Source organism: Orcinus orca, chromosome 2, assembly GCF_937001465.1.
Source record: "Orcinus orca chromosome 2, mOrcOrc1.1, whole genome shotgun sequence".
Classification (NCBI taxonomy): Eukaryota; Metazoa; Chordata; class Mammalia; order Artiodactyla; family Delphinidae; genus Orcinus; species Orcinus orca.
Window position 1 is genome coordinate 166,596,513 of NC_064560.1, and position 25,386 is coordinate 166,621,898.

At 35.7% G+C, this 25,386-nt stretch overlaps 1 protein-coding gene across 16 annotated transcripts in view; it reads left to right on the forward strand.

Annotated features, from left to right (window-relative positions):
* GPHN (gephyrin) overlaps positions 1-25,386 on the forward strand; it is a 621,731-nt gene that overhangs the window by 244,386 nt on the left and 351,959 nt on the right. For all 16 annotated transcript variants that reach the window (XR_007475727.1, XM_049706378.1, XM_049706375.1 and 13 more), the window contains one exon: positions 23,035-23,127. Coding sequence is in view for 15 of the 16 variants with exons in the window: in XM_049706378.1 (XP_049562335.1) it covers positions 23,035-23,127 (93 nt within the window). In the remaining variant the exon portion in view is untranslated. The remainder of the gene's footprint in view (positions 1-23,034; positions 23,128-25,386) is intronic.

Here is a 25,386-nt window from a genome sequence, read left to right on the forward strand (position 1 = left end):
GAGAAAAACATGATCTGAAAGGATACATGCACCCCAATGTTCATTGCAGCACTATTCACAATAGCCAGGACATGGAAGCAACCTAAATATATCGACAGAGGAATGGATAAAGAAGATGTGGTACATATATACAATGGAATATTACTCAGCCATTAAAAAGAATGAAATAATGCCATTTGCAGCAACATGGATGGACCTAGAGATTGTCATACTGAGTGAAGTAAGTCATACAGAGAAAGAGAAATATCCTATGATACCCCTTATATAAGGAATCTAAAAAGAAATGGTACAAATGAACCTATTTACAGAACAGAAACAGACTCACAGACTTAGAGAAGGAGCTTATGGTTATGGGGGGGGGAGGATGAGGGGAAGGGATAATTAGGGAGCTTGGGATTGACATGTACACACTGCTATATTTAAAATGGATAACCAACAAGGACTTACTGTGTAGCACAGGGAGCTCTGTTTAATGTTATGTGGCAGCCTGGGTGGAAGGGGAGTTTGGGGGGAGAATGGATACATGTATATGTATTGCTGAGTCCCTTTGCTATGCACCTGAAACTATTACAACATTGTTAATTGGCTATACTCCAATATAAAATAAAAAGTTTAAAAAAAAAGAATTTCTCAGACAAACAAAAACTAAAAGAAGACAGCAATAGTAAATGTACCCTAAAAGAAATATTGAAAGGTCTTCTCTAAATAGAGAAGCATGAATCTCTAGGAAAGGGAATATCACAATAGGAAAGGCAAATTTATAAAAAGAATTGACGATCACTTAAATAAGCTAGTACAGAGCAACAACAATAAAAAAGCTAATCGAAAAATGAACAGAAGAGCTAAATAGACCTTTCTCCAAAGAAGACATACACATGGCCAAGAGACACATGAAGAGATGCTTAGCATTGCTTATTAGAGAAATGCAAGTGAAAACCATGAGATACCACTTCACTCTAGTCAGAATGGCTATCATCAAATAATATATGCTGGAGAGGGTGTGGAGACAAGGGAACCCTCATACACTGTTGGTATGAAAGTAAATTGGTGCAGCCACTATGGAAAAAAGTATGAAGTTTCCTTAAAAACTAAAAATAGAGCTTCCATATATAATCCACCAATTCCACTCCTGGGCATATATCCAGAAAAGTTGGAAACTCTAATTCAAAAATCTGTATGCACTCCAATGTTTATAGCAGCACTATTTACAATAGCCAAGACATGGAAACCACCCAGGTGTCCATCAACAGACAATTGGTTTAAGGTGATGTGGTATATATATATATATACACAGTGGAATATTAATTAGCTATAAAAGTGAATGAAATATTGCCATTTGCAGCAAAATAGATGGACCTAGAGAATATCATACTCGGACAAGTAAGACAGAGATAAACAAATATTACATGATTTCACTTACATGTGGAATTTTAAAAATAATACAAATGAATAAATATAGAAAACAGGAACATATTCACAGACATAGAAAACAAACTTATGGTTACCAAAGGGGAAAGGGAGGGGGAAGAGGGATAAATTAGGAGTATGGTATTAATAGATACAAACTACTAAACATAAGATAGGTAAGCAACAAAGATTTACTGCACAGGGAACTGTATTCAATATCTTGTAATAAAGTATAATGGAAAATAATCTGAAAAAAGTGTATATAACTGAGTCACTTTGCTATATACCTGAAACTAACAGAATATTATAAATCATCTATACTTCAATTAAAAGAATAGAATTATTCCTCTTAAAAAACAAAAACAGGGCATTCTCTGGCGGTCCAGTGGTTAAGACTTCACCTTCCACTGCAGGGAGTGCAGGTTCTATGCCTGGTCGGGGAGCGAAGATCCCATGTGCCTCACTGCCAAAAAACAAAACATAAAACAGAAGCAATATTGTAACAAATTCAATAAAGACTTTAAAAATGGTCCACATCAAAAAAAATCTTTAAAATAACAAAGAAACAAGCAACAACTGTTAGCATCAACTTTTTCAGAGCTCTATTTCAGAAAATAGTCAAAGGTTTATAGCAGCCAAGCAAACACTGAATCAATAATTTTGATTTGTTTGGGGTGATGAAAAAGTTTTGAAAAGAGATAGTCATGATAGTTGCACTGCATTGTAAATGAAATTAATGCCACTGTGTCACTGAATTGTGCACTTAAAAATGGTTAAGATGGCAGGGTTTATTATATAAATATTTCATCACAATAAAAAACTTTTTGAAAAGAAAAGTAGAGTTATGTGTTGGTAATTTGCTACAACATGTGTGAGTCTTAAAAACACTATGGTAAGTAAAAGAAGCCAGTCACAAAAGACCACATGTTGTATGACTCCAATTGTGTGAATGTCTAGAATAGGCAAATCCGTAGAGACAGAAAGTAAATTTGTGGTTGCTTGGGCCCTCCCAGTCTGAGAAGTAGTGACTGCTAATGTTTGCCAGGTTTCTTTTTGGAGTGTTGGTAAATTCTAAAATTATATTATGGTAATGGTTGCACAACCTTTTGAATTTATTAACAACCCATGAACTGTATACTTTAAATATACAGCTTTATGATATGTGAACTGTATCTCAATAAAGCTCTTTAAAAAAAAAAGATTATGAGCTCACACAAATAAAGTTTCTTAAGTAAGCCTAATCCATGGGATGGGCTAAATAGTGAGAAAATGTAAAAGGATTGGTAAGTAATAATAGACCTTAAATATAATAGACCCTAATATAGACCTTAAGTGTGTATAATTAGTTTTACCATTCCTGGTCTTAGTGTATTTGAAGCAGATCAGGATGAACTGGGATTAGGAAATAAGAAGACAGCCAAGAAATACTAAATTATGTAATCTGGATGCATATTCACCTTTACACTGTTTACTAAGTGATATATCATTACTGCCTGAATGTGTGTGAATATTGTGTGACCTGCTAGAGCTGTTATATTTAATTTTTTGGAGGTTATGGATACCTTGACCCTTGTCTCTCCAGAAGATCCTCATAGGTATATACTTTTGGATGTGATTTTACAAGAAATGTAAATCATGGACCATGGTAAGAACATAGAGCCTTATTACTCTAATGAAATAGCCTGAGTTGGATAAAAGATTTAGGAGTTCTTGAGCGAGAAAGTTGATATAAAGAATTAGACACAGAGAGAGAAAGAATGTAAGACAAGAAAAGAGCCCTCTGAAACCATGGTAAAAATGGGTAAAGAGCTGGGAATCTATAGAGACCAGAGTTTTATTACTACCATCTACCAGTACTAATTAAACAAATCTCTTACTATAGAAGAACAAAATACATTGGTAAAGCATATGAATAGGGGATAATGAACGGAAAGAGTACCAGTAGTGATAACAAAAATAAAACCATATTCTAGTAAACATCTATGTTTGCTTTCTTAGCATCCCAGCTGTTCATTCTAATATTATTTTCCATTACCTCATTGAAGTATGGAAAGTATACTCTTCAGGAAAAAAAAATTAGAAAAATAAAACAAATATGTTTGTTCTATAAACAAACAATAGAACAATCTTTTTTGTTCTATAAAGATTTTAATCATTAAAAAAATTAGCTTCCCTGAAGCAAGAGTTTATATTGACTGTTTTCCATTGAGATTCAAGACTCTTAAGGCTAAAGGTCGAAGAAGAAGATGCCATCATCCCCTTTTCTCTTAGATCTTGTTATATCTTTAGTATGTAAACAAATCCACACATATATTGTTATTCCAAATGTTCAACCTTGGAAGCAGCATTTTTCTATATTTCTATTGGCTACATTGATTCTGTATTCTGGAATCTTACTGAACTTTGATTGTTATCAGGCTAGTCATATAAATATCTCATAAATTTAGTGTGATATCTCTATAAAATGGGATAAATATTCTTGCAATTATCTCATGGGATGAGCAGATTTGTCCTTACCTTGCGGAGTTCTTTAGCAGTGGGCCACAATATACCACCCTAGACCTAGAAATCTAAATGTATCTATAGTAGAAAAGGAATGATGGTACAAGTAACACACACACACAAATTGAGCAAAGTGTAAATACTGTAGCAGTGTGTTCTATGTGTGAATGTTTCTCAGTTGTTTTTAACAACTTTGGGGACCTAGTATACTAATGTGATAAATGGTTCTCTCTCCTCTTTCCAAAGCCCTGTTAGTTCTGATTGAAATATATTGAATACCTAATGTTGAATTGCTCTCAAACTATTGGTCATATGTCTGTTTTGTCTTGTTCTGTTTTTTACTCTGTTGAGGTATAGTTGCTTCATCATGTTGTGCTAGTTTCTGCTGTACAGAGAAGTGAATCAGCCATATGTATACACATATCCCCTCCCTTCTGGATTTCCCTCCCATCTAGGTCACCAAAGAGCATTGAGTAGAGTTCCTTGCACTATACAGCAGGCTCTCAGTAGTTACTCTGTTCCATACATAGCAGTGTATACATGTCAATCACAATCTCCCAGTTCATCTCACACCCCCTCCCCCCTGCTTCCCCCTTTTGGTGTCCATACGTTTGTTCTCTATGTCTGTGTGTCTATTTCTGTTTTGCAAATAAGTTCATCTGTACCATTTTTCTAGATTCAACATATATGTGTTAATATACAATATTTGTTTTTCTCTTTGACTTACTCCAGTCTGTATGATAGTCTCTAGGTCCATCCGCGTCTCTACAAATGACCCAATTTCGTTCCTTTTAATAGCTGAGTAATATTCCATTGTGTATATGTACCACATCTTCTTTATCCATTCATCTGTCGATGGCTATTTAAGTTGCTTCCATGTCCTTGCTATTGTAAATAGTGCTGTAGTGAACATTGGGCTTCATGTGTCTTTTTTAATTATGGTTTTCTCAGGTATATGCCCAGTAGTGGGATTGCTGGGTCATATGGTAGTCCTAGTTTTAGCTTTTTAAGGAACCTCCATACTGTTCTCCATAGTGGCTGTATCAGTTTACATTCCCACCAACAGTGCAAGAGCATTCCCTTTTCTCCACACCCTCTCCAGCATTTGTTGTTTGTAGATTTTCTGATGATGCCTGTTCTAACCGGTGTGAGGTGATACCTCACTGTAGTTTTGATTTGCATTTCTCTAATAATTAGTGATGTTGAGTATCTTTTTATGTGCCTCTTGGCCATCTGTGTGTCTTCCTTAGAGACATGTCTATTTGGGTCTCCCGCCCATTGTTTGATTGTTTTTCTGATATTGAGGTCAATGAGCTGTTTGTATATTTGAGAGATTATTCCCTTGTCAGTTGCTTCATTTGCAAATATTGTCTCCCATTCTGAGGGCCGTCTTTTTATTTTGTTTATGGTTTCCTTTGCTATGCAAAAGCTTTTAAGTGGGGGAGACCTTCAAAATGGTGGAGGAGTAAGACGTGGAGATCACCTTCCTCCCCACAGATACATGAGAAATACATCTACATGTGGAACAACTACAGAACACCTACTGAACGTTGGCAGAAGACCTCAGACTTCCGCAAAGGCAAGAAACTCCCCACATACCTGGATAGGGCAAATGAAAAAAGAAAAAACAGAGACAAAAGAATAGGGATGGGACGTGCACCTCTGGGAGGGAGCTGTGAAGGAGGAAAAGTTTCCACACACTAGGAAAGCCCTTCACTGGTGAACACGGCTGATGGGCGGGGGGAAGCTTTAGAGCCACGGAGGAGAGCACAGCAACAGTGGTGCAGAGGGGAAAGCAGAGAGATTCCCACACAGAGGATCGGTGCCGACAAGCACCCACCAGCCTGAGAGGCTTGTCTGCTCACCCGCTGCGGTGGGTGGGGGCTGGGAGCTGAGGCTCAGGCTTCAGCGGTCAGATCCCAGGGAGAGGACTGTGGTTGGCTGTGTGAACACAGCCTGAATGGGGCTAGTGCACCACAGCTAGATGGGAGGGAGTCCGGGAAAAAGTCTGGAACTGCCTAAGAGGCAAGAGACCATTGTTTCGGAGAGCGCAAGGAGAGGGTATTCAGAGCACCACCTAAATGAGCTCCAGAGACAGGCGTGAGCCCTGGCTATCAGCTCGGACACCAGAGACGGGCATGAAATGCTAAGGCTGCTGCTGCCGCCACCAGTAAGCCTGTGTGCAAGCACAGGTCACTATCCATACCTCCCTTCCTGGGAGCCTGTGCAGCCCGCCACTGCCAGGGTCCCGGGATCCAGGGACAACTTCCCTGGGAGAATGCACGGCGTGCCTCAGGCTGGTGCAACGTCACGCCGCCCTCTGCCGCCGCAGGCTCACCCCTCATTCCATACCCCTCCCTCTCCCCGACCTGAGTGAGCCAGAGCCCCCTAATCAGCTGCTACTTTAACCCCATCCTCTCTGAGTGAAGAACAGACACGCTCAGGCGACCTACATGCAGAGGCAGGGCTAAATCCAAAACTGAACCCCAGGGCCTGTGCGAACAAATAAGAGAAAGGGAGATTTCTCTCAGCAGCCTCAGGAGCAGTGGATTAAATCTCCACAATCAAATTGATGTACCTGGCATCTCTGGAATACCTGAATAGATGAGGAATCATTCCAAAATTGACGCAGTGGACTTTGGGAACAGCTGTAGTCTTGGGGTTTGCTTTTTGCGTCTAATGTGTTTCTGGTTTTATGTTTATCTTAGTTTAGTACTTAGAGTTTCTTATCATCAGTAGATTTGTTTACTCCTATGGTTGCTCTCTTCCTTTTTTTAAAAAAATATATATGGTTTTCTTTCTCTTTTTGTGAGTGTGTATATATATGTATGCTTCTTTGTGTGATTTTATCTGTATAGCTTTGCTTTTACCATTTGTCCTAAGGTCTATCTGTCCATTTTTTTTGTTTGTTCGTTTTTTTGCTATAGTTTTCAGTGCTTGTTATCATTGGTGGATTTATTTTTTGGTTTGGTTCCTCTCTTCTTTCTTTCATTCTTTTTTTTGATTTTTTAATAACTTTAATTATTTTATTTTTAATCATTTTTTAATATTAATAACTTTATTTTATTTTCATTTCTTTTTTCTTTCCATTTTTCTCCCTTTTCTTCTGAGCTGTGTGACTGACAGGGTCTTGGCGCTCTGGGCGGGTGTCAGGCCTGTGCCTCTGAGGTAGGAGATCCGAGTTCAGGACATTGGTCCACCAGAGACCTCCCGGCTCCACATAATATCAAATGGCGAAAGTTCTCCCAGAGATCTCCATCTCAATGCAAACACCCAGCTCCACTTAACGACTAGCAAGCTACAGTGCTGGACACTCTATGCCAAATAACTAACAAGACAGGAACACAACCCCCACCCATTAGCAGAGAGACTGCCTAAACTCATATTAAGGTCACAGGCACCTCAAGACACACACCTGGATGCAGCCCTGCCCACAAGAAAGACAAGATCCAGCCTCATCCACCAGAACACAGGCACCAGTCCCCTCCACCAGGAGGTCTAGAAGAACTAAAGAGCAAACAAACCATGGTGACTAACACAATAAATGAAATTAAAAATTCTCTAGAAGGAATCAGTAGCAGAATAACTGAGACAGAAAAACAGATAAGTGACCTGGAAGATAAAATAATGGAAATAACTACCACAGAACAGAATAAAGAAAAAGAATGAAAAGAAGTGAGGATAGTCTCAGAGACCTCTGGCACAACATTAAATGTACCAACATTGGAATTATAGGGGTCCCAGAAGAAGAAGAGAAAAAGAAAGCGTCTGAGAAAATATTTGAAGAGATTATAGTTGAAAACTTCCCTAATATGGGAAAGGAAATAATCAAGTCCAGGAAGCACAGAGAGTCCCATACAGGATAAATGCAAGGAGAAAAGCACCAAGACACATATTAATCAAACTATGGAAAATTAAATACAAAGGAAAAATATTAAAAGCAGCAAGGGAAAAACAACAAATAACATACAAGGGAATCCCCATAAGGGTAACAGTTGATCTTTCTGCAGAAACTGTGCAAGCCAGAAGGGACTGGCAGGACATATTTAAAGTGATGAACGGGAGAAACCTACAACCAAGATTACTCTACCCAGCAAAGATCTCATTCAGATTCGACGGAGAAATTAAAACCTTTACAGACAAGGAAAAGCTAAGAGAATTCAGCACCACCAAACCAACTTTAATACAAATGGTAAAGGAACTTCTCTAGGCTGGAAACACAAAAGAAGGAAAAAACCTACAATAACAAACCCAAAACAGTTAAGAAAATGGTAATAGGAACATACATATCGATAACTACCTTAAATGTAAACGGATTAAATGCTCCAACCAAAAGACGTAGACTGGCTGAATGGATACAAAAACAAGACCCATACATACGCTGTCTACAAGAGACCCATTTCAGACCAAGGGACATATACAGACTGAAAGTGAGGGGATGGAAAAAGATATTCCATGAAAATGGAAATCAAAGAAAGCTGGGGTAGCAATTCTCATATCAGACAAAATAGAGTTTAAAATAAAGATGATTACATGAGACAAAGAAGGACACTACATAATGATCAAGGGATCAATCCAAGAAGAAGATATAACAATTGTAAATATTTATGCACCCAACATAGGAGCACCTCAATACATAAGGCAAATTGTTAACAGCCATAAAAGGGAAAATCGACAGTAACACAATCATAGTAGGGGACTTTAATACCCCACTTTCACCAATGGACAGATCATCCAAAATGAAAATAAATAAGGAAACACAAGCATTAAATGATACATTAAACAAGATGGACTTAATTGATATTTATAGGACATTCCATCCAAAAACAACAGAATACACTTTCTTCTCAAGTGCTCATGGAACATTCTCCAGGATAGATAATACCTTGGGACAAAAATCAAGCCTAGGTAAATTTAAGAAAATTGAAATCATATCAAGTATCTTTTCCGACCACAGCACTTTGAGTCTAGATATCAGTTACAGGAAAAAACCTATAAAAAGTACAAACCATGGAGACTAAACAATATACTACTAAATAACCAAGAGATCACTGAAGAAATCAAACAGGAAATCAAAAAATACCTAGAAACAAATGACAATGAAAACACCACAACCCAAAACCTATGGGATGCAGCAAAGCAATTCTAAGAGGGAAGTATGTGGCAATACAATCCTACCTTAGGAACCAAGAAACATCTTAAATAAACAATCTAACCTTACACCTAAAACAATTAGAGAAAGAAGAACCAAAAAACCCCAAAGTTAGCAGAAGGAAAGAGGTCATAAAGATCAGATCAGAAATAAATGAAACAGAAATGAAGGAAACAATAGCAAAGATCAAGAAAACTAAAAGCTGGTTCCTTGAGAAGATAAACAAAATGATAAACCATTAGCCAGACTCATCAAGAAAAAAAGGGAGAAGACTCAACACAATTAGAAATGAAAAAGGAGAAGTAACAACTGACACTGCAGAAATACAAAGGATCATGAGAGATTACTATAACAACTATATGCCAATTAAATGGACAACATGGAAGAAATGGACAAATTCTTAGAAAAGCACAACCTTCCGAGACTGAACCAGGAAGAAATAGAAACTATAAACAGACCAATCACAAGCACTGAAATTGAAACTGTGATTAAAAATCTTCCAACAAACAGAAACCCAGGACCAGATGGCTTCACAGGCAGATTCTATCAAACATTTAGAGAAGACCTAACACCTATCCTTCTCAAACTCTTCAAAAATATAACAGAGGGAGGAACAGTCCCAAACTCATTCTACGAGGCCACCATCACCCTGATACCAAAACCAGGCAAAGATTTCACAAAAAAAAGAAAACTGCAGGCCAGTATCACTGATGAACACAGATGCGAAAATCCTCAACAAAATACTAACAAACAGTCCAACAGCACATTAAAATGATCATGCACCATGATCAAGTGCGGTTTATCCCAGGAATGCAAGGATTCTTCAATATATGCAAATCAATCGATGTGATACACTGTGTTAACAAATTGAAGGAGAAAAAACATATAATCATCTCAACAGATGCAGAAAAAGCTTTCGACAGAATTTAACACCAATTTATGATAAAAACCCTCCAGAAATTAGGCATAGAGGGAACTTACCTCAACATAATAAAGGCCATATGTGGCAAACCCACAGCCAACATTGTTCTCAATGGTGAAAAACTGAAACTGTTTCCTCTAAGATCAGAAACAAGAGAAGGTTGTCCACTCTCACCACTATTATTCAACATTGTTTTGGAAGTTTTAGACACAGCAATCAGAGAAGGAAAAGAAATAAAAGGAATCCAAATCGGAAAAGTAGAAGTAAAGCTGTCACTGTTTGCAGATGACATGATACTATACATAGAGAATCCTAAAGATGCTACCAGAAAACTACTAGAGCTAATCAATGAATTTGGTAAAGTAGCAGGATACAAAATTAATGCACAGAAATCTCTTGCATTCCTGTACACTAGTGATGAAAAATCTGAAAGGGAAATTAAGGGAACACTCCCATTTATCATTGTAACAAAAAGAATAAAATACCTAGGAATAAACCTACCTCAGGAGACAAAAGACCTGTATGCAGAAAACTGTAAGACACTGATTAAAGAAATTAAGGATGGTACAAACAGATGGAGAGATATACCATTTTCTTGGATTGGAAGAATCAACACTGTGAAAATGACTATACTGTCCAAAGCAATCTACAGATTCAGTGCAATTCCTATCAATCTACCAATGGCATTTTTCACAGACTAGAATAAAATATTTCACAATTTGTGTGGAAACACAAAAGACCGCAAATAGCCAATGCAATCTTAAGAAAGAAAAATGAAGCTAGAAGAATCAGGCTCCCTGACTTCAGACTCTACTACAAAGCTACAGTAATCAAGACAGTATGGTACTGGCACAAAACAGAAATATAGATCAATGGATCAGGATAGAAAGACCAGAGATAAACCCACGCACATATGGTCACCTTATTTTTGATAAAGGAGGCAAGAATATACAGTGGAGAAAAGACAGCCTCTTCAATAAGTGGTGCTGGGAAAACTGGGCAGCTACATGTAAAAGAATGAAATTAGAACACTCCCTAACACCATACACAAAAATAAATTCAAAATGGATTAAAGACCTAAACGTAAGGCCAGACACTATCAAACTCTTACAGGAAAACATAGGCAGGACAGTCTATGACATAAATCACAGCAAGATCCTTTTTGACCCACCTTCTAGAGAAATGGAAATAAAAACAAAAATAAACAAATGGGACGTAATGAAACTTAAAACCTTTTGCACAGCAAAGGAAACCATAAATAAGATGAAAAGACAACCCTCAGAATGGGAGAAAATATTTGTAAATGAAGCAACTGACAAAGCAGTAATCTCCAAAATATACAAGCAGCTCATGCAGCACAGTATCAAAAAAACAAAAAATCCAATCCAAAAATGGGCAGAAGGCTAAATAGGCATTTACCCAGAGAAGTTATACAGATTGCCAACAAACATGAAAGTATTCTCAACATCTCTAATCATTGGAGAAATGCAAATCAAAACTACAGTGAGGTATCACCTCATACAGGTCAGAATGGCCACCATCAAAAATGTACAATCAGTAACTTCTTGAGAGGATGTGGAGAAAAGGGAACCCTCTTGCACTGTTGGTGGGAATGTAAATTGATACAGCCACTGTGGAGAACATTGTGGAGGTTCCTTTAAAAACTAAAAGTAGAACTACCATACGACCCAGCAATCCCACTGCTGGGCATATACCCTGAGAAAATCATAAATCAAAAAGAGTCATGTACCACAATGTTCATTGCAGCTCTGTTTAAAATAGCCAGGACACGGAAGCAAGCTAAGTCTCCTTTGACAGATGAATGGATAAAGAAGATGTGGCACATATATGCAATGGAATATTACTAAGCCATAAAAAGAAACGAAATTGAGTTATTTGTAGTGAGCTGGATGGACTTAGAGTATGTTATACAGAGTGAAGTCAGAAAGAGAAAAACATATACCATATGCTAACAGATATATATGGAATCTGAAAAAAAATATATATATATATATATATATCTGGTTCTGAAGAACCTGGGACAGGACAGGAATAAATACGCAGACGTAGAGAATGGACTTGAGGACACGGGGTTGGGGAAGAGTAAGTTGGGAGGAAGCGAGAGAGTGGCATGGACATATATACACTACCAAATATAAAATAGATAACTCGTGGGAAGCCGCCGCATAGCACAGGGAGATCAGCTCGGTGTTCTGTGACCACTTAGAGGGGTGGGATAGGGAAAATGGAAGGGAGACGCAAGAGGGAGGAGATATGGGGATATATGTATGTGTATAGCTGACTCACTTTGTTATAAAGCAGAAACTTACACACCATTGTAAATCAATTATGCTCCAATAAAGATGTTGGGAAAAAAAAGCTTTTAAGTTTCATTAGGTGTCATTTGTTTATTTTTGTTTTTATTTTCATTACTGTAGGAGGTGGGTCAAAAAAATCTTGCTGTGATTTATGTCAAAGAGTGTTCTTCCTATCTTTTCCTCCAAGAGTTTTATAGTGTCCAGTCTTACATCTAGGTCTTTTATCCATTTTGAGTTTATTTTTGTTTATTGTGTTAGAGAGAGGAAACTAGTCTTAGAATCCTAAGGGAAATTTTGTAGGGAAGCTTTTTTATTAGTTTGTTTTCCATATTTTAACCATTCTGTTTTCCTAGGTAGCAAATACTTGACTGATTGGAGAAAGCCTGAAATTGCATTTCTTATATTAGGTAGATTCCTAAGTTTTCCTGTTGGAGTCATCTTGAGATAATATGTTTGATTTCCTATTATTTATTTCAATGTCCTTTCAGAGTTCTAGTCAATCTTAGGAAAAGCTTTATGTCGGTAGCATCATCACAATTTATTCACGTAACCTATTATATAAGATCACTCAAGAGTACAGATATGCACAAGATATGGCTCTTAAGCTTAGTGAAGGCCTTAGGGAAAATAGGATAAAAAGGTCAAAAGACATATCTCTTAAATCCATTTAGGTCTATAAATCATTTGATTATTCTCTTTTGCAGTTTATCTTTTAAAAAATGTCATTTCGATTTTGACCTATCATAATTCATGCTAAGAAGATTACCATGAACCCTGAACTCTACTGATATCTTCTAAGGTAATTAACTTGTGGAGAAATTCCATACTTAGACAGTGTAACTCTGACAGAAATAATGTTGAAAAGTAACAAAAGTAATCATTTATTCAGCCCTTGCTATGTCTGAAGTATTCTGCCAAGTGCTTAACTTCCATCTGTGATATTCCATCTTTAGGAGCAAGTCCTTGGTATTCTGTGAAACAATTCAAGTTACTAATTCCTCATCGTAACAGTGTTCCCACACTATTGTGATAATTGAAGAATGTGGACCCGGGTTACCTTCTTTCAGAACAATACACTGGAGATGCCCAAGCACAAATTATTTATACTTGAATAATTAGGCATGTGATATAGTTGTATCTACTCATTTCTATTTCTTTCAACAGTGAGAGGATTAATATACTGTTACCTAGTTAAGGTTGAGAAAATAATATTGATAAAAGACATTTAGTAGCACAAGAAAAGGATTATCATAAGTAATATTTATCTGCTGTCCACAACCATTTGACACAATCAGGCAAGGTCTTACATTATGTTAATGAAGATCAACAATGGTTAGAACTCTAATCACTCACATTCTTTAAAATAAAGATATAAGTAGTACATACAGTATTGGAAAACTATATAGTGTTTGGTGTCTAAATGTATAGAAGTAAACTGAAATTGGTCCAGGGGTTAAGAATCAGACAACTTGAATAAAAGAACAGCCCTCACTTTCTTACAAGGGAGAAGGTACAATTAGCCTGAAATAGCACCTGGGTTGACATTTTTTGTGGGTGTAAGAGAATAACGAATGATGATTTGAAATGAAATAAATCTTAGTTTTGAGATATTCTCTACATAAGAGATGTTCTAAGGATTATGTAAACATGCATACATATATTTTTTTAAATTAATTAATTTATTTAATTTTGTCTCCGTTGGGTCTTTGTTGCTGCACGCAGGCTTTCTCTAGTTGCGGCGATCGGGGGCTACTCTTCAACACAGCGTGCAGGCTTCTCATTGCCATGGCTACTTTTTGTTGCTGAGTATGTGCTCTAGGTGCTAGGTACGTGGACTTCAGTAGTTGTGGCACGCGGGCTCAGTAGTTGTGGCGCACGGGCTTAGTTGCTCTGTGGCATGTGGGATCCTCCCGGACCAGGTGTTGAACCCATGTCCCATGACTGCATTGGCAGGCGGATTTTTAACCACTGTGCCACCAGGGAAGTCCAACACATATATATATTTTTAAAAATGATGTTTTGAACGCATATAATGTTCATATACATGGAAATGGAAAATATAAATGTATGAAAAATTATGGATGAATACTCCTTGGATAAAGCCACCTGCTTTTTATCTCTACAACCCCCGAAATATCTCAGAAACCCTTATACTTCTCATTTTAATCACTTGCTATGCTCTTTAGTCTAATAGATGATACCTATTGTTTGCATTTACTTTTTTAAGAGCTTAGTGAAAGCTTCAGCTATGTTAACAAATATTTAGAAAATGTGTTGCTGTTTTCTCCAATGAAGAAATGTTATTTTTAAAAAGTTTTAAGGAAATATATTTTAGAATATTAATTTTAAAGTGGCTTGGAGTAGATTGACAAAGCCAAAAAGGACCAGAGAGAGAGATTTTAAGCCCAGATAATACATGAATACAGATAAGGTGATACTAATGGACAAGGAATGGGAGGATCTGCTTAATAAATGAGAAGTTAAAACAATTCAGGAGACAACTTGGAAAGAATGACGTGAAAGAAGAACTTAAGAAAATTTTCCTAAAGTATTAAAACATGCTTAAGATACTTGGATATTTAAAATTGTTCACATTAAGTTATTTCGTTAGTGGAAATGATACTGCGTTATTTATAAAAACTAGTAACTGCAGAGTTTAAAAGAATCTAGGAAACAAAATTCTAACTGATTTAAAAATTTTCCATTTGAAGAATTTTAGTGGATTTTGAACCTATTTGTTAATATTTTCAAAGTAACATCTTCCAATTATTTTGTAGAAACAACTAATTAATATTATAAAAGATGGAAATTTATTAACCCCATTTCAAAAAGGCACTTGCGGGTTTGGTGGATGAGATTGAAAAATAAATGTTGTGTAATGATGTAGTAAATATAGGTAAAGTACTTCTTCCATTTCAGTCTAGTTATCTTTTAAAACTATTTTTTACTTTTTAATTACCATATCACAAAATACCAAACCAAGATTTTCTAAAATAACGCGTATTAATCACATTGCTCTCACAAAAACATTGTTGAGAACTTTTTGCGCATTATTTAGTAAAATAAAATGAAAAGCTATTTAAAATATTATGTCATCTTTATCTCATCTTTTTAAAATTTCTATTTAAGTGTGATATACTACATGCTTTTCCAGTGGTTTGTGAAAATAACATTCAGAAATTGTTTACTGATAGAGATACATGATCAACCTTTTGGAGGTTACTCTCAGAGATGAGACATGTAAACATGTAAATTTCTTTAAACTGTGAAAAGTGCTTTCCAGAGGAACACACTCCGGGAACAAATTGCCTGGAGGCATTAGAGGAGACTTTACTGAGATGACCCTAAGACCCTGTTTCATTATGTACACATAGGAATTTTTCAGGTGGTTATTTCACAGCTCTTTAGTAGACCAAAGAAAAATGTAACATTTCTCAAATGATTTTATTTTGGTGAGGTCTGCTTAATTCAATGATTCATGTTTCTGTCAATAAATGTAGAGAAAAGAAGAAAATGTATTATTTTAGATTTAGATCTAGATGAGTATGTGACTTCGGGCGGACGTAGAGAAAGATGGCTTGTCTAAACTTACTTCCTCATATCTCTTACTGTCCCATTTTTCTCTTTATTGGGTTTTTCACTCTTGGGCAAGAGAAAAGTATTGCTAAAAACCTCTGTAGTGATACTTTTCATCCTAGTTATGGTAGAGAAACTGTTATATATTCATAAATATGTAATATCTGTAAAAAACTTTTCTTAACATGGGCATCCCTCTTTCATAGCACTAACCGTGATATATTGATGTACCATACTATATTAATTTGTCCATACCTCTGAGCTCTTTGATATCAAGGACATTTGTCATGGTTTTTTCCCCCCCCCCATTCCTACATTTTCCTGCACATACTAGGCATTGGTATGTTTCTTAAACTGAATAATTAAATGCTACAATCACTTTCGTGAGACTTTATGCCAGTTTTTTTAAATGTAACTCACGTCAAGTTCACTTTCAAAGCTATTTGGAAATTTATTATAAAGTTTGTATGAACTTATGACTAATAAGATATAAATTGGAAATAGGCAGAGAAAGAGAAGGATGCAAAAATGCTAATTATTAAAATAGTTATCTGTACTGTATTTGTTGCATTAAAAACCACCACAAGGGCTTCCCTGGTGGCGCAGTGGTTGAGAGTCCGCCTGCCGATGCAGGGGACACAGGTTCGTGCCCCGGTGTGGGAAGATCCCACATGCCGCGGAGCGGCTGGGCCTATGAGCCATGGCCGCTGAGCCTGCGCGTCCGGAGCCTGTGCTCCGCAACAGGAGAGGCCATAGCAGTGAGAGGCCCGGGTACCGCAAAAAAACACAAAACAAAACCCACCACAAAACTTAGTGACTTAAAACAACAATGACTTAGTATTTCTCACAAATCTGTAGATTTGCTGGTCTCAGGTAGGTGTATCATCTGGTCTTACCTGGAATCACTCATGTGGCTGAAATAATTCGTTAGCTCAGCTATGGCTAGAGAATCTAACATGGCCTCAGTCAGATGTCTAGGGCCTTGCTGCTATCTGTTTTGCTAGGCCTTTCTCTCCATATCATCTCTCACCATTCCATGATTTAGCCTGGGCTTCCTATCATGTTAATAGAAGTATACCAAAAGAGTGAAGGCAGAAACTGTGAGGCCTTTTGAGACATAGGCTTCAGAACTCACACACCATGACTTCTGCCCCATTCTGTTGGCCAAAGTCATAAGTCCAGTCCAGATGCAAAGGTTGTAGAAATACATTCCACCTCTTGATAGGAGGACTTATAAAGAATATGTGACCATATTTAATCTTCCACAATAATACATGAGTTGTTGCTAAGTATAAAATTTGTTTCTCAGCTGGCTCATAATGAGGGGGAAATGAGACATTAAAGTACTAGCTACCAGAATGAAGAACTAATACCAGAAGAATCCATTTTTTTCTTCCAGTTTTATTGAGGTACAATTGACATGCCACACTATATAAGTTTAAGGTGTACAGTATAATGACTTGACTTACATACATCATGAAATGATTACCACAATAAGTTTAGTGAATAGAAAGAAATAGAAACAAATTTTTCCTTGTGATAAAAACTCTTATGACCTACTCTCTTAACATCTTTCATATATAATGTATGGCAGTGTTAGTTATAGTTATCACGTTGTACATTATATCCCTAGTACTTATTTATCTTATAACTAGATTGACCACCTTTATCCAATTCCCCCTCCCACCACCCCTTGCCTCTGATAACCACAAATCTGATCTCCCTTTAAGTTTGTTTATTTTTGAAGTATAATTGACTTACAACACTATGTTAGTTCCTGAAACAGGACAGAAAATTAAATTTTTAAAATCCCTTTAGTTTTTAATAATACATGGGAATTATAAAGAATTCCAAAAATACAAAAAAACTAAAATAAAAAGAGTAAAAAATAAAATGCCCTTCAAATCTAATTACCCAGAAATAATTATTATTAAGATTAATTGTAAAACATTCTAACATCTTTCTATGTCTATATTACAGGTAGAAGAATGGATGAATGAATGTTTAATTGAGTAAAAGATACAGCTATATGAAATTAGGATAATTCTCTAAAGTTAATACAGAATAGCATTTTATTTCATTTAAACAGAGGGAAAAGAAAATGAATGAAAAGAGCATATTACAAGAGATATTATTTGCTAAACAGAGATCTCTCTAAAGTTAAAAAAAATCAGGAAAATCATTAATAGGTTACAGTCATAATTTTAACTTTTTAAACCTTAGGGTTGGTTGAAAGATAAGGAAGCTAGCACTGTTACATTTCCTTCTAACTACCCTCTCCTTGCCTTCAAATTTCTGTTTATTGTATGGTTATCAAAAAAAAAAAAAAAGAAAACCTGCTTGAACAATATCCAGTCTTCAATCTGAGCTTATTTTATAAACCATTGCAGAGACGTAGGAAGAAAGATGAAGTCAGCCCAGAGTATATCAGATCTTGACAGACTTGCACAAAGGAAAATAGAGGAAGCGAGGGAATAGAGACAACATATCGTCTTTTATGGAATGCTCTGTTTTTCTCTGTGAGATTTTATTAAATGTCCAGTACTAGAGTTTTTCTACCTAGATAAGGGTTTAACTCACCGTTTATGTGGGGATATCATTGGGTTTCAGATTAGTTCCCCAATTCAGTGTGCATTTGTTCCTGGAACCTTCAACTTGATCACAGAGATTCAACCCCTTGTTTCATTTGTTTCTCACAGCAGCTGCTTTCAAGATGAAAAGACAGTTTCTTTCAGTTTACATCTCTCTAGATTTGAAGGTATTAGTGAGAATTTTTATGATTCAGATAATTCACCATTATGACTTCTTTGGGAGCCAGAACAGCATTATGAGCCTCAACCCTGCTGCAGTATGCTTCTCAAAGACCATTTATTTCTGTCGTTGACCACCCAACTTTTGAGATTTATGACATAAAGCTGTATATTTTTCCCCATTTGATCATTGCTGGTGGAAGTTTTTTCCTCTAGTTTGTACTCTTTTTTGTTGTTGTTGATTTCTGTTAGATATGGAGAGGCAGAAATTCTTTGTTACAGCTTGATCCTACTGTGCTAACCTGTAAGCTCAAGGCAGTAAATTTTTAAAGAAATACCTTTTATGTAAGGGAAAATAACCATTAAAATAGACAATGTCTTCAGCCTCAGTTTTGCAACAGATGCAGAGGAATTTTTCATAATGATGGTTTATGTAGAAATCCTCAATGACATACTACCTGGTAGCAGCCAGGTATATCTCAAAATGAAAGGTATCTTATAGGTGCAGAAACATATATGATGAGATAAATTGCTTTCTGGTGATCTAACATGATAGAAAAGTAAGACTCACAATATCCTGAGTGGTACATGGTTAGAAAGCATGGCTTAGTCCAGTTTAACGTGCATATATAGCACCTTGAGGAGTCTTTCTAAAATTGCAGATCCTGAATCAGTAAGTCTTGGATGGGACCTGAGATTCTATATTTCTAACAAGCTCCCTGGTAAAACAAATGTTGCTGGTCTTCAGATCATACTTTTAGTAGCAAGGTTCTTGACTAGACTCACAGCACCTATACTTGACTAAATCCTTGAGGCCAGGGCCTTATTTGTCTTTAGATCCCTGTTATCTAATGAAGTGCCTGAATAAAAGGCACTTTATTGTTAAATAAACGAACTGATGTGTTAAATAAGTATATGACCACTAGGTGTCTGGAATACTCATATTTTATATTAATGGTTGAGAAAGAATCCTTATGTTTTGGAGACCAGCTGAGTGAATGATAAGATTGCTATTTTCTTTTAAAAGTCCAAAATCCTAACTAAGATTTTTGCTCAGTTGAAAACCTGTGGTACATCACACAGCTACTTTGGACCACAAAATATTACTTTTCAAATACTAGAACATATCCTTAACTGAGCTCAAGATATCAAATTTTATTTAAATGAAAGAAAATCTATAGAGTATGTGTTATCAGTTATCCATCCTGGGAATAGAAAAATTTAAGTAATATTCCTGTGGTGCAACTAATCTTAAGCTATGACATCTTTGTGGGCCCACCCAGTTGGGTTAGCTGTGAAGTTCACCTTCAGATAACTGAACTTATTGTCTCTTTAAGCTAGTAGTTCTCAACTGGTTGGCAGCATTTTAAAATTACCTGGGAAGCTTTTTAGAATCCCAATTTCCAAGCTGTACCCCAGAAATGAGACCCAAGCATCAGTATTTTTACAAGCTCCACAGATAATTGCAGTGTATAACCAAAGTTGAGAACCATTACTGGACTATGACCTCTTTAAAACCAGGGTCAGTCTTTCACTTATTTTTTAACTCTTAACACCTAAGACATGGTATAGGTCCTCAGTAAATGTTTATTTAATCAATGGATGAAATATGTTATAAGAATTATTGCCTGTTGCCAAACAATAGCATTCTTCACTCTAAAGGGACTATTTTGCCTATTTTTGTTGGCATCTTGAAATTTGAAAAGTTTGAATTGCCCTCTTGGTATTGACAATACTGAAAATTAGTATTTGATATAATTTTTTTTTTTTTAGCGCTTGAGCTGTTTTTTTGTTGATACAAGTTAGATTTCACATCACTTTTTATCAAGATCTGATACAAATGGAGGTGTGGTCAAAGACTGGAATGCTGTGGCACAAACCCTTCAGTAATATGGAATATTACAAAGAAATCTAAAGTTTCTAAGGTCTATTAGTGGGAAGACAAGATCAGTTCATCTCATTGCTGAGTTATGGAGTCAACTATGTATTTTTTTATAGACCAGAAATAATAACTACTTAGAATGATGAGTATTTTTGCTTTTCTAATTTCTAAATAAATAGAAGAGCAAAACACTGGAAATTTTAAGTTTGATTTGTGAAACCACCACATAATCACCTTTATTATAATAATCATTGATTTTGTTTGTTTTTGTTTTTTTAACATCTTTATTGGAGTATAATTGCTTTACATTGTTGTGTTTGTTGCTGCTGTATAACAAAGTGAATCAGCTATACGTATACATATATCCCCATATCCCCTCCCTCTTGCGTCTCCGTCCCACTCTCCCTATCCTACCCCTCTAGGTGGTCACAAAGCATGGAGCTGATCTCCCTGTGCTATGCGGCTGCTTCTCACTAGCTACCTGTTTTACATTTGGTAGTGTATATATGTCCATGCCACTCTCTCACTTCATCCCAGCTTACCCTTCCCCCTCCCTGTGTCCTCAAGTCCATTCTCTGTGTCTGTGTCTATTCCTGTCCTGCCCCTAGGTTCTTCAGAATCATTTTTTTTTTTAGATTCCATATATATGTGTTAGCATATGGTGTATGTTTTTCTCTTTCTGACTTACTTCACTGTGTATGACAGACTCTAGGTCCATCCACCTCACTACAAGTAATTCAATTTTGTTCCTTTTTATGGCTGAGTAATATTCCATTCTATATATGTGCCACATCTTCTTTATCCATTCATCTGTCAATGGACACTTAGGTTGCTTCTGTGTCTTGACTGTTGTAAATAGTGTTGCAGTGAACATTGTGGTACATGACTCTTTTTGAATTATGGTTTTCTCAGGGTATATGCCCAGGAGTGGGATTCCTGGGTCATATGGTAGTTCTGTTTTTAGTTTTTTAAGGAACCTCCATACTCTTCTCCATAGTGGCTGTATCAATTTACATTCGCATCAACAGTGCAAGAGGGTTCCCTTTTCTCCACACCCTCTCCAGCATTTATTGTTTGTAGATTAACCATTGATTTTTTTTGTGTGTGAGCTTTCCTCAGAACAAAATTATAACTATATCAGTGGTGGGAGTTCTTCAGTTAGGCTCTAGTAGTCTATATTTTATGTCTTTTTAAAAATAGTTTGTTGACATTAATTAATCACAGCAGGGGAAAAAATCTCCTTCATTTGGAGTTTTGTGCTCTCCATTCCTGTGATACCAGGATGAAATAAAAATGAGTGAGAAAAGGGAAAAAAATCATTTAAAAATCCTGAATTGTCCTTCTGAATAATTATCATGCATTTTGTCTCACTGATGAATTAGAGAACTGAGGACATTGTATTTTACATATATATATCAGCCTGCTACTGGTATTTCACATCTAATTATCAGTACATAAATGATATAATTGTATTATTAAGTTTTGGACCTGAATTGTATAAAGGTAATGAAACAATAAAATACCAAAGCAAATATTTAATTATAATTTAAATGAGCACTTAATAGTGCTTTTTAATAAATAGCCAAAATGTAGGATGGATGAATAGAACTAGCAATAGAGTAAGCAGAGATCCTTGTCCCACTTCTTTACAAACTAGCTGGGTAACTTTGAGTAAATTATTTAACCACATTGTACTTCAGTTGTCTTATCTGTAAAATGAATAGACAAATCTACCAAGGTCTCTACCAACTCCAAAATTTTATGGTATGTAATTCTAATCTCAACTAAGTGTCATAATATTGGTGTGGAAAAAGAGAAACTTTAACCAATCATTTATTCCTACACCTTTCCTTTAAGGCAACTATGTAAAATAACATCCTGAAAAACGTAAAACTTTCCTAAACCACTTGAAACTTAGGAAAAAAAAATATTGACTCAATCATAGGCAAAATATAGAGGAACATCGTCCAACAGCTCTAAGTTTAAATTCTAGCTTTTTCCCCTTCTAGTTCGTGAGCCCATGAGCAAGTATATTTCTTCATCTCTCTGAGTCTATTAATGCAAAAAAACAATGAGTCTGCTTCCTTAAATATAAAATTGAAGTGTGAATATTTACCTGACAGGATTGCTATACTTATTAAATAATGAGATCACATAATTAGAAATAGTGCTCAAGTTTTTTAACCTGAATATATTTTGAGTGGCTGACAAGATGTCAGACATGCCATTTAAATACATAATGAACATTAATTATAAACTATTTATGCTATTTCCTGTGTAACATTTACTTTCAAGAATATGATGGTTGCATCTTCATTTTCTATAATGAATAAAATGCATACCCAAAACTGCAGTGTCTTTTGATTAACAGTGGAAACTGTTCCATGAATTGTGCTTCACATTTTTCTTAATGAGTGTTGAAAATAATCTGTTTCTTCACTGTATACGAAGTATTTCAGTATGTGAATGTTTTGAGTAGGCAGGCAAGTCCTTCTGCATGTGAAAATATTATTGTTTTCTTTCAGGAAACCCTGATAGATTGGTGTGATGAAAAGGAACTTAATTTGATATTAACAACTGGAGGAACAGGGTTTGCGCCACGAGATGTCACTCCAGAGGTGAGATAGTATATGTTTTTCTGATATTCAATGAGTAGACTATTATGTTATTTTTAATCCTTTTTATTCTTTTTATATGATTTATGTAATTTTGCTAGACAGAACAAGAGACCTGTGGTTCTAAGAATGTGAACATTTTGCTGTGGGAGAATCATTATATTAAAAAAAAACTTTCTTGACTTCTTTTCTTTGGACTTAAACTAGAAATTATCTAAACTGAGGAAGATTGAACTGGTCCAGAAGGTAATCCTGCATTTGCTCAGTGGTCTGTGGTATCGGCTGAATTTCAGGCATATTGCCAAAGTAGGTAATAGCAGAACTCTGACTCAGCATGGCATCTGGTCTGATGTGCTTTGTTAATATAATTCAAAATGTTTCTGATTTGTCTTGAAATACCCTTGTCATTGGTCTCAAGTAGGATGACTGCAATAGCATATTTATACCAATTTTATAGTATTTGATGAGAAAGTTATATATTCCATAATTTTAAATGTGAATTTAAATGCCGAATTTAATAAGCCAAAAGGCAGAATTAATCTCTAGGCTTCATGCCACAAGAATTACCTTCAACCTTGCACAGGAAAAAAAATTAGGGAAAGAATGAAGAATAGTGCTCAGTGATACAGGGGGAAAGTCCTTCTTTCTTTTTAAAGAAGCCATAAGCTTCATGTGTCACTTCAGAGTCATATGCAAACTTATATTAATACTTGTGACATTGTTTCCTTTACCTCCCAGAAAAGTGTTTCTTGGCTGAATTTCAAGCTACTGTTAACTGGTTTTTTATTTCCAAATCAGTGCACCATTGTGTCTCCTATCTTATTCATAGCAAGATACTTTTGCTCAGTACCTATTAATTATTGTCCTTACTCTAATATAGCAGTTTTCAAACTTTAGCTTGTACCACAATTAGAGGTAAAACAGATTGCTGTGTCTCACCCACAGTGTTTCTGATTCAGTCAATCTGCAGTGGGTCCCAAGAATTTGTGTTTCTAGTAAGGCCCCAGGTAACACACATGTTGCTGGCCCATAGACCGTGCTTCCAAACTTTGGGAACCATTGGCTCTAGTATGTGACAATGCACATTGTTTTAACAAGTTTTAAAATGTTTTCTATTCTTCTATGTAAAAATCATGGCACAGAAATTTTTGGAATATTATTATAATTAAGCTTATAAATAAAGTCATTTTGTTAAGCAATTAGAATAGAATTCTGGGAGATTGTTAGCTTCAACTACTTAAAAAAGAAGTAATTCTTATATAGCTTCTGGGTCCTAAGGGGAAATGGTCCTTTGGCCAATTTTTATATTTCTTTTAAACTGTGAGACTAACTTAAAAAGTACAATTGGAGGGGAGCCATCTCCTGTAAAGGTGTGTTTATGTTTTGTTTTGTTTGTAAGAAAATCTCCCACATATGTGAAGACATTGATTTTTGGAGTTTGAGTGTTGGGTTAAGTGTTTGAAGTAAATGACCCTGGTTTTATATATCCTTGTTGTTTGTGTACTGGTTTGATATTTTCATAATATTACTTTTATATCAGAAAAGTAAAAAAAAGTTACCATAGAATTCATTCATAACCAGTTAACAAAATTATTTTTAATTGTGGGAAAATAATTTGCATCACAAAATTAAATATTTTGTATTCCGTGGAGTTTCAAGTTAATACCAAAACACTAGGTTGCAAATCCAAACTTTTAAATTCTGGCTCTGCTACTTGCAACACGGTGAGTGTAGACTAATTATTAAATCATTCTGTGCCTTAATTTCCTATAAAATGAGGGAAATGAAAGTGCTTATCTACCAGGGTGGCTGTGAGGTTTCAATGAGAACTATTCCTGGCATTTTAGTAAGCACTATGTAAGGGTTAACTTATAAGGGTTAATTTTTTTTATTAGTTATTACATAACTACCAAAGTAGACAAATTTGTAGTATTTTTTATATATAACTATCAAATGGGCAAAAATAGTCGTATACTAGATTTAAAGTATATCCATGAAATCGTCACAATCTTGTTAAATTTTTTAAAATTTTAACATAGTAAGCTTCATATTTTATCTTTTCCATCTCCATATAATTCAGAGGTCTTGAAATTCTACCATTCTAGTATCTGTTTATCGCCCAACATTTTTTTTGCTACTGTTGACAAGAGTCTATGTCTTTCCATGACTTTGTGTATTTCATTATATCAGAAAATTGAGAAGTCCTTTCTTTATTCTTCAATGCAGTTCTTCAGTTACCAGAAAACCTTAGAAGTGCTCTTA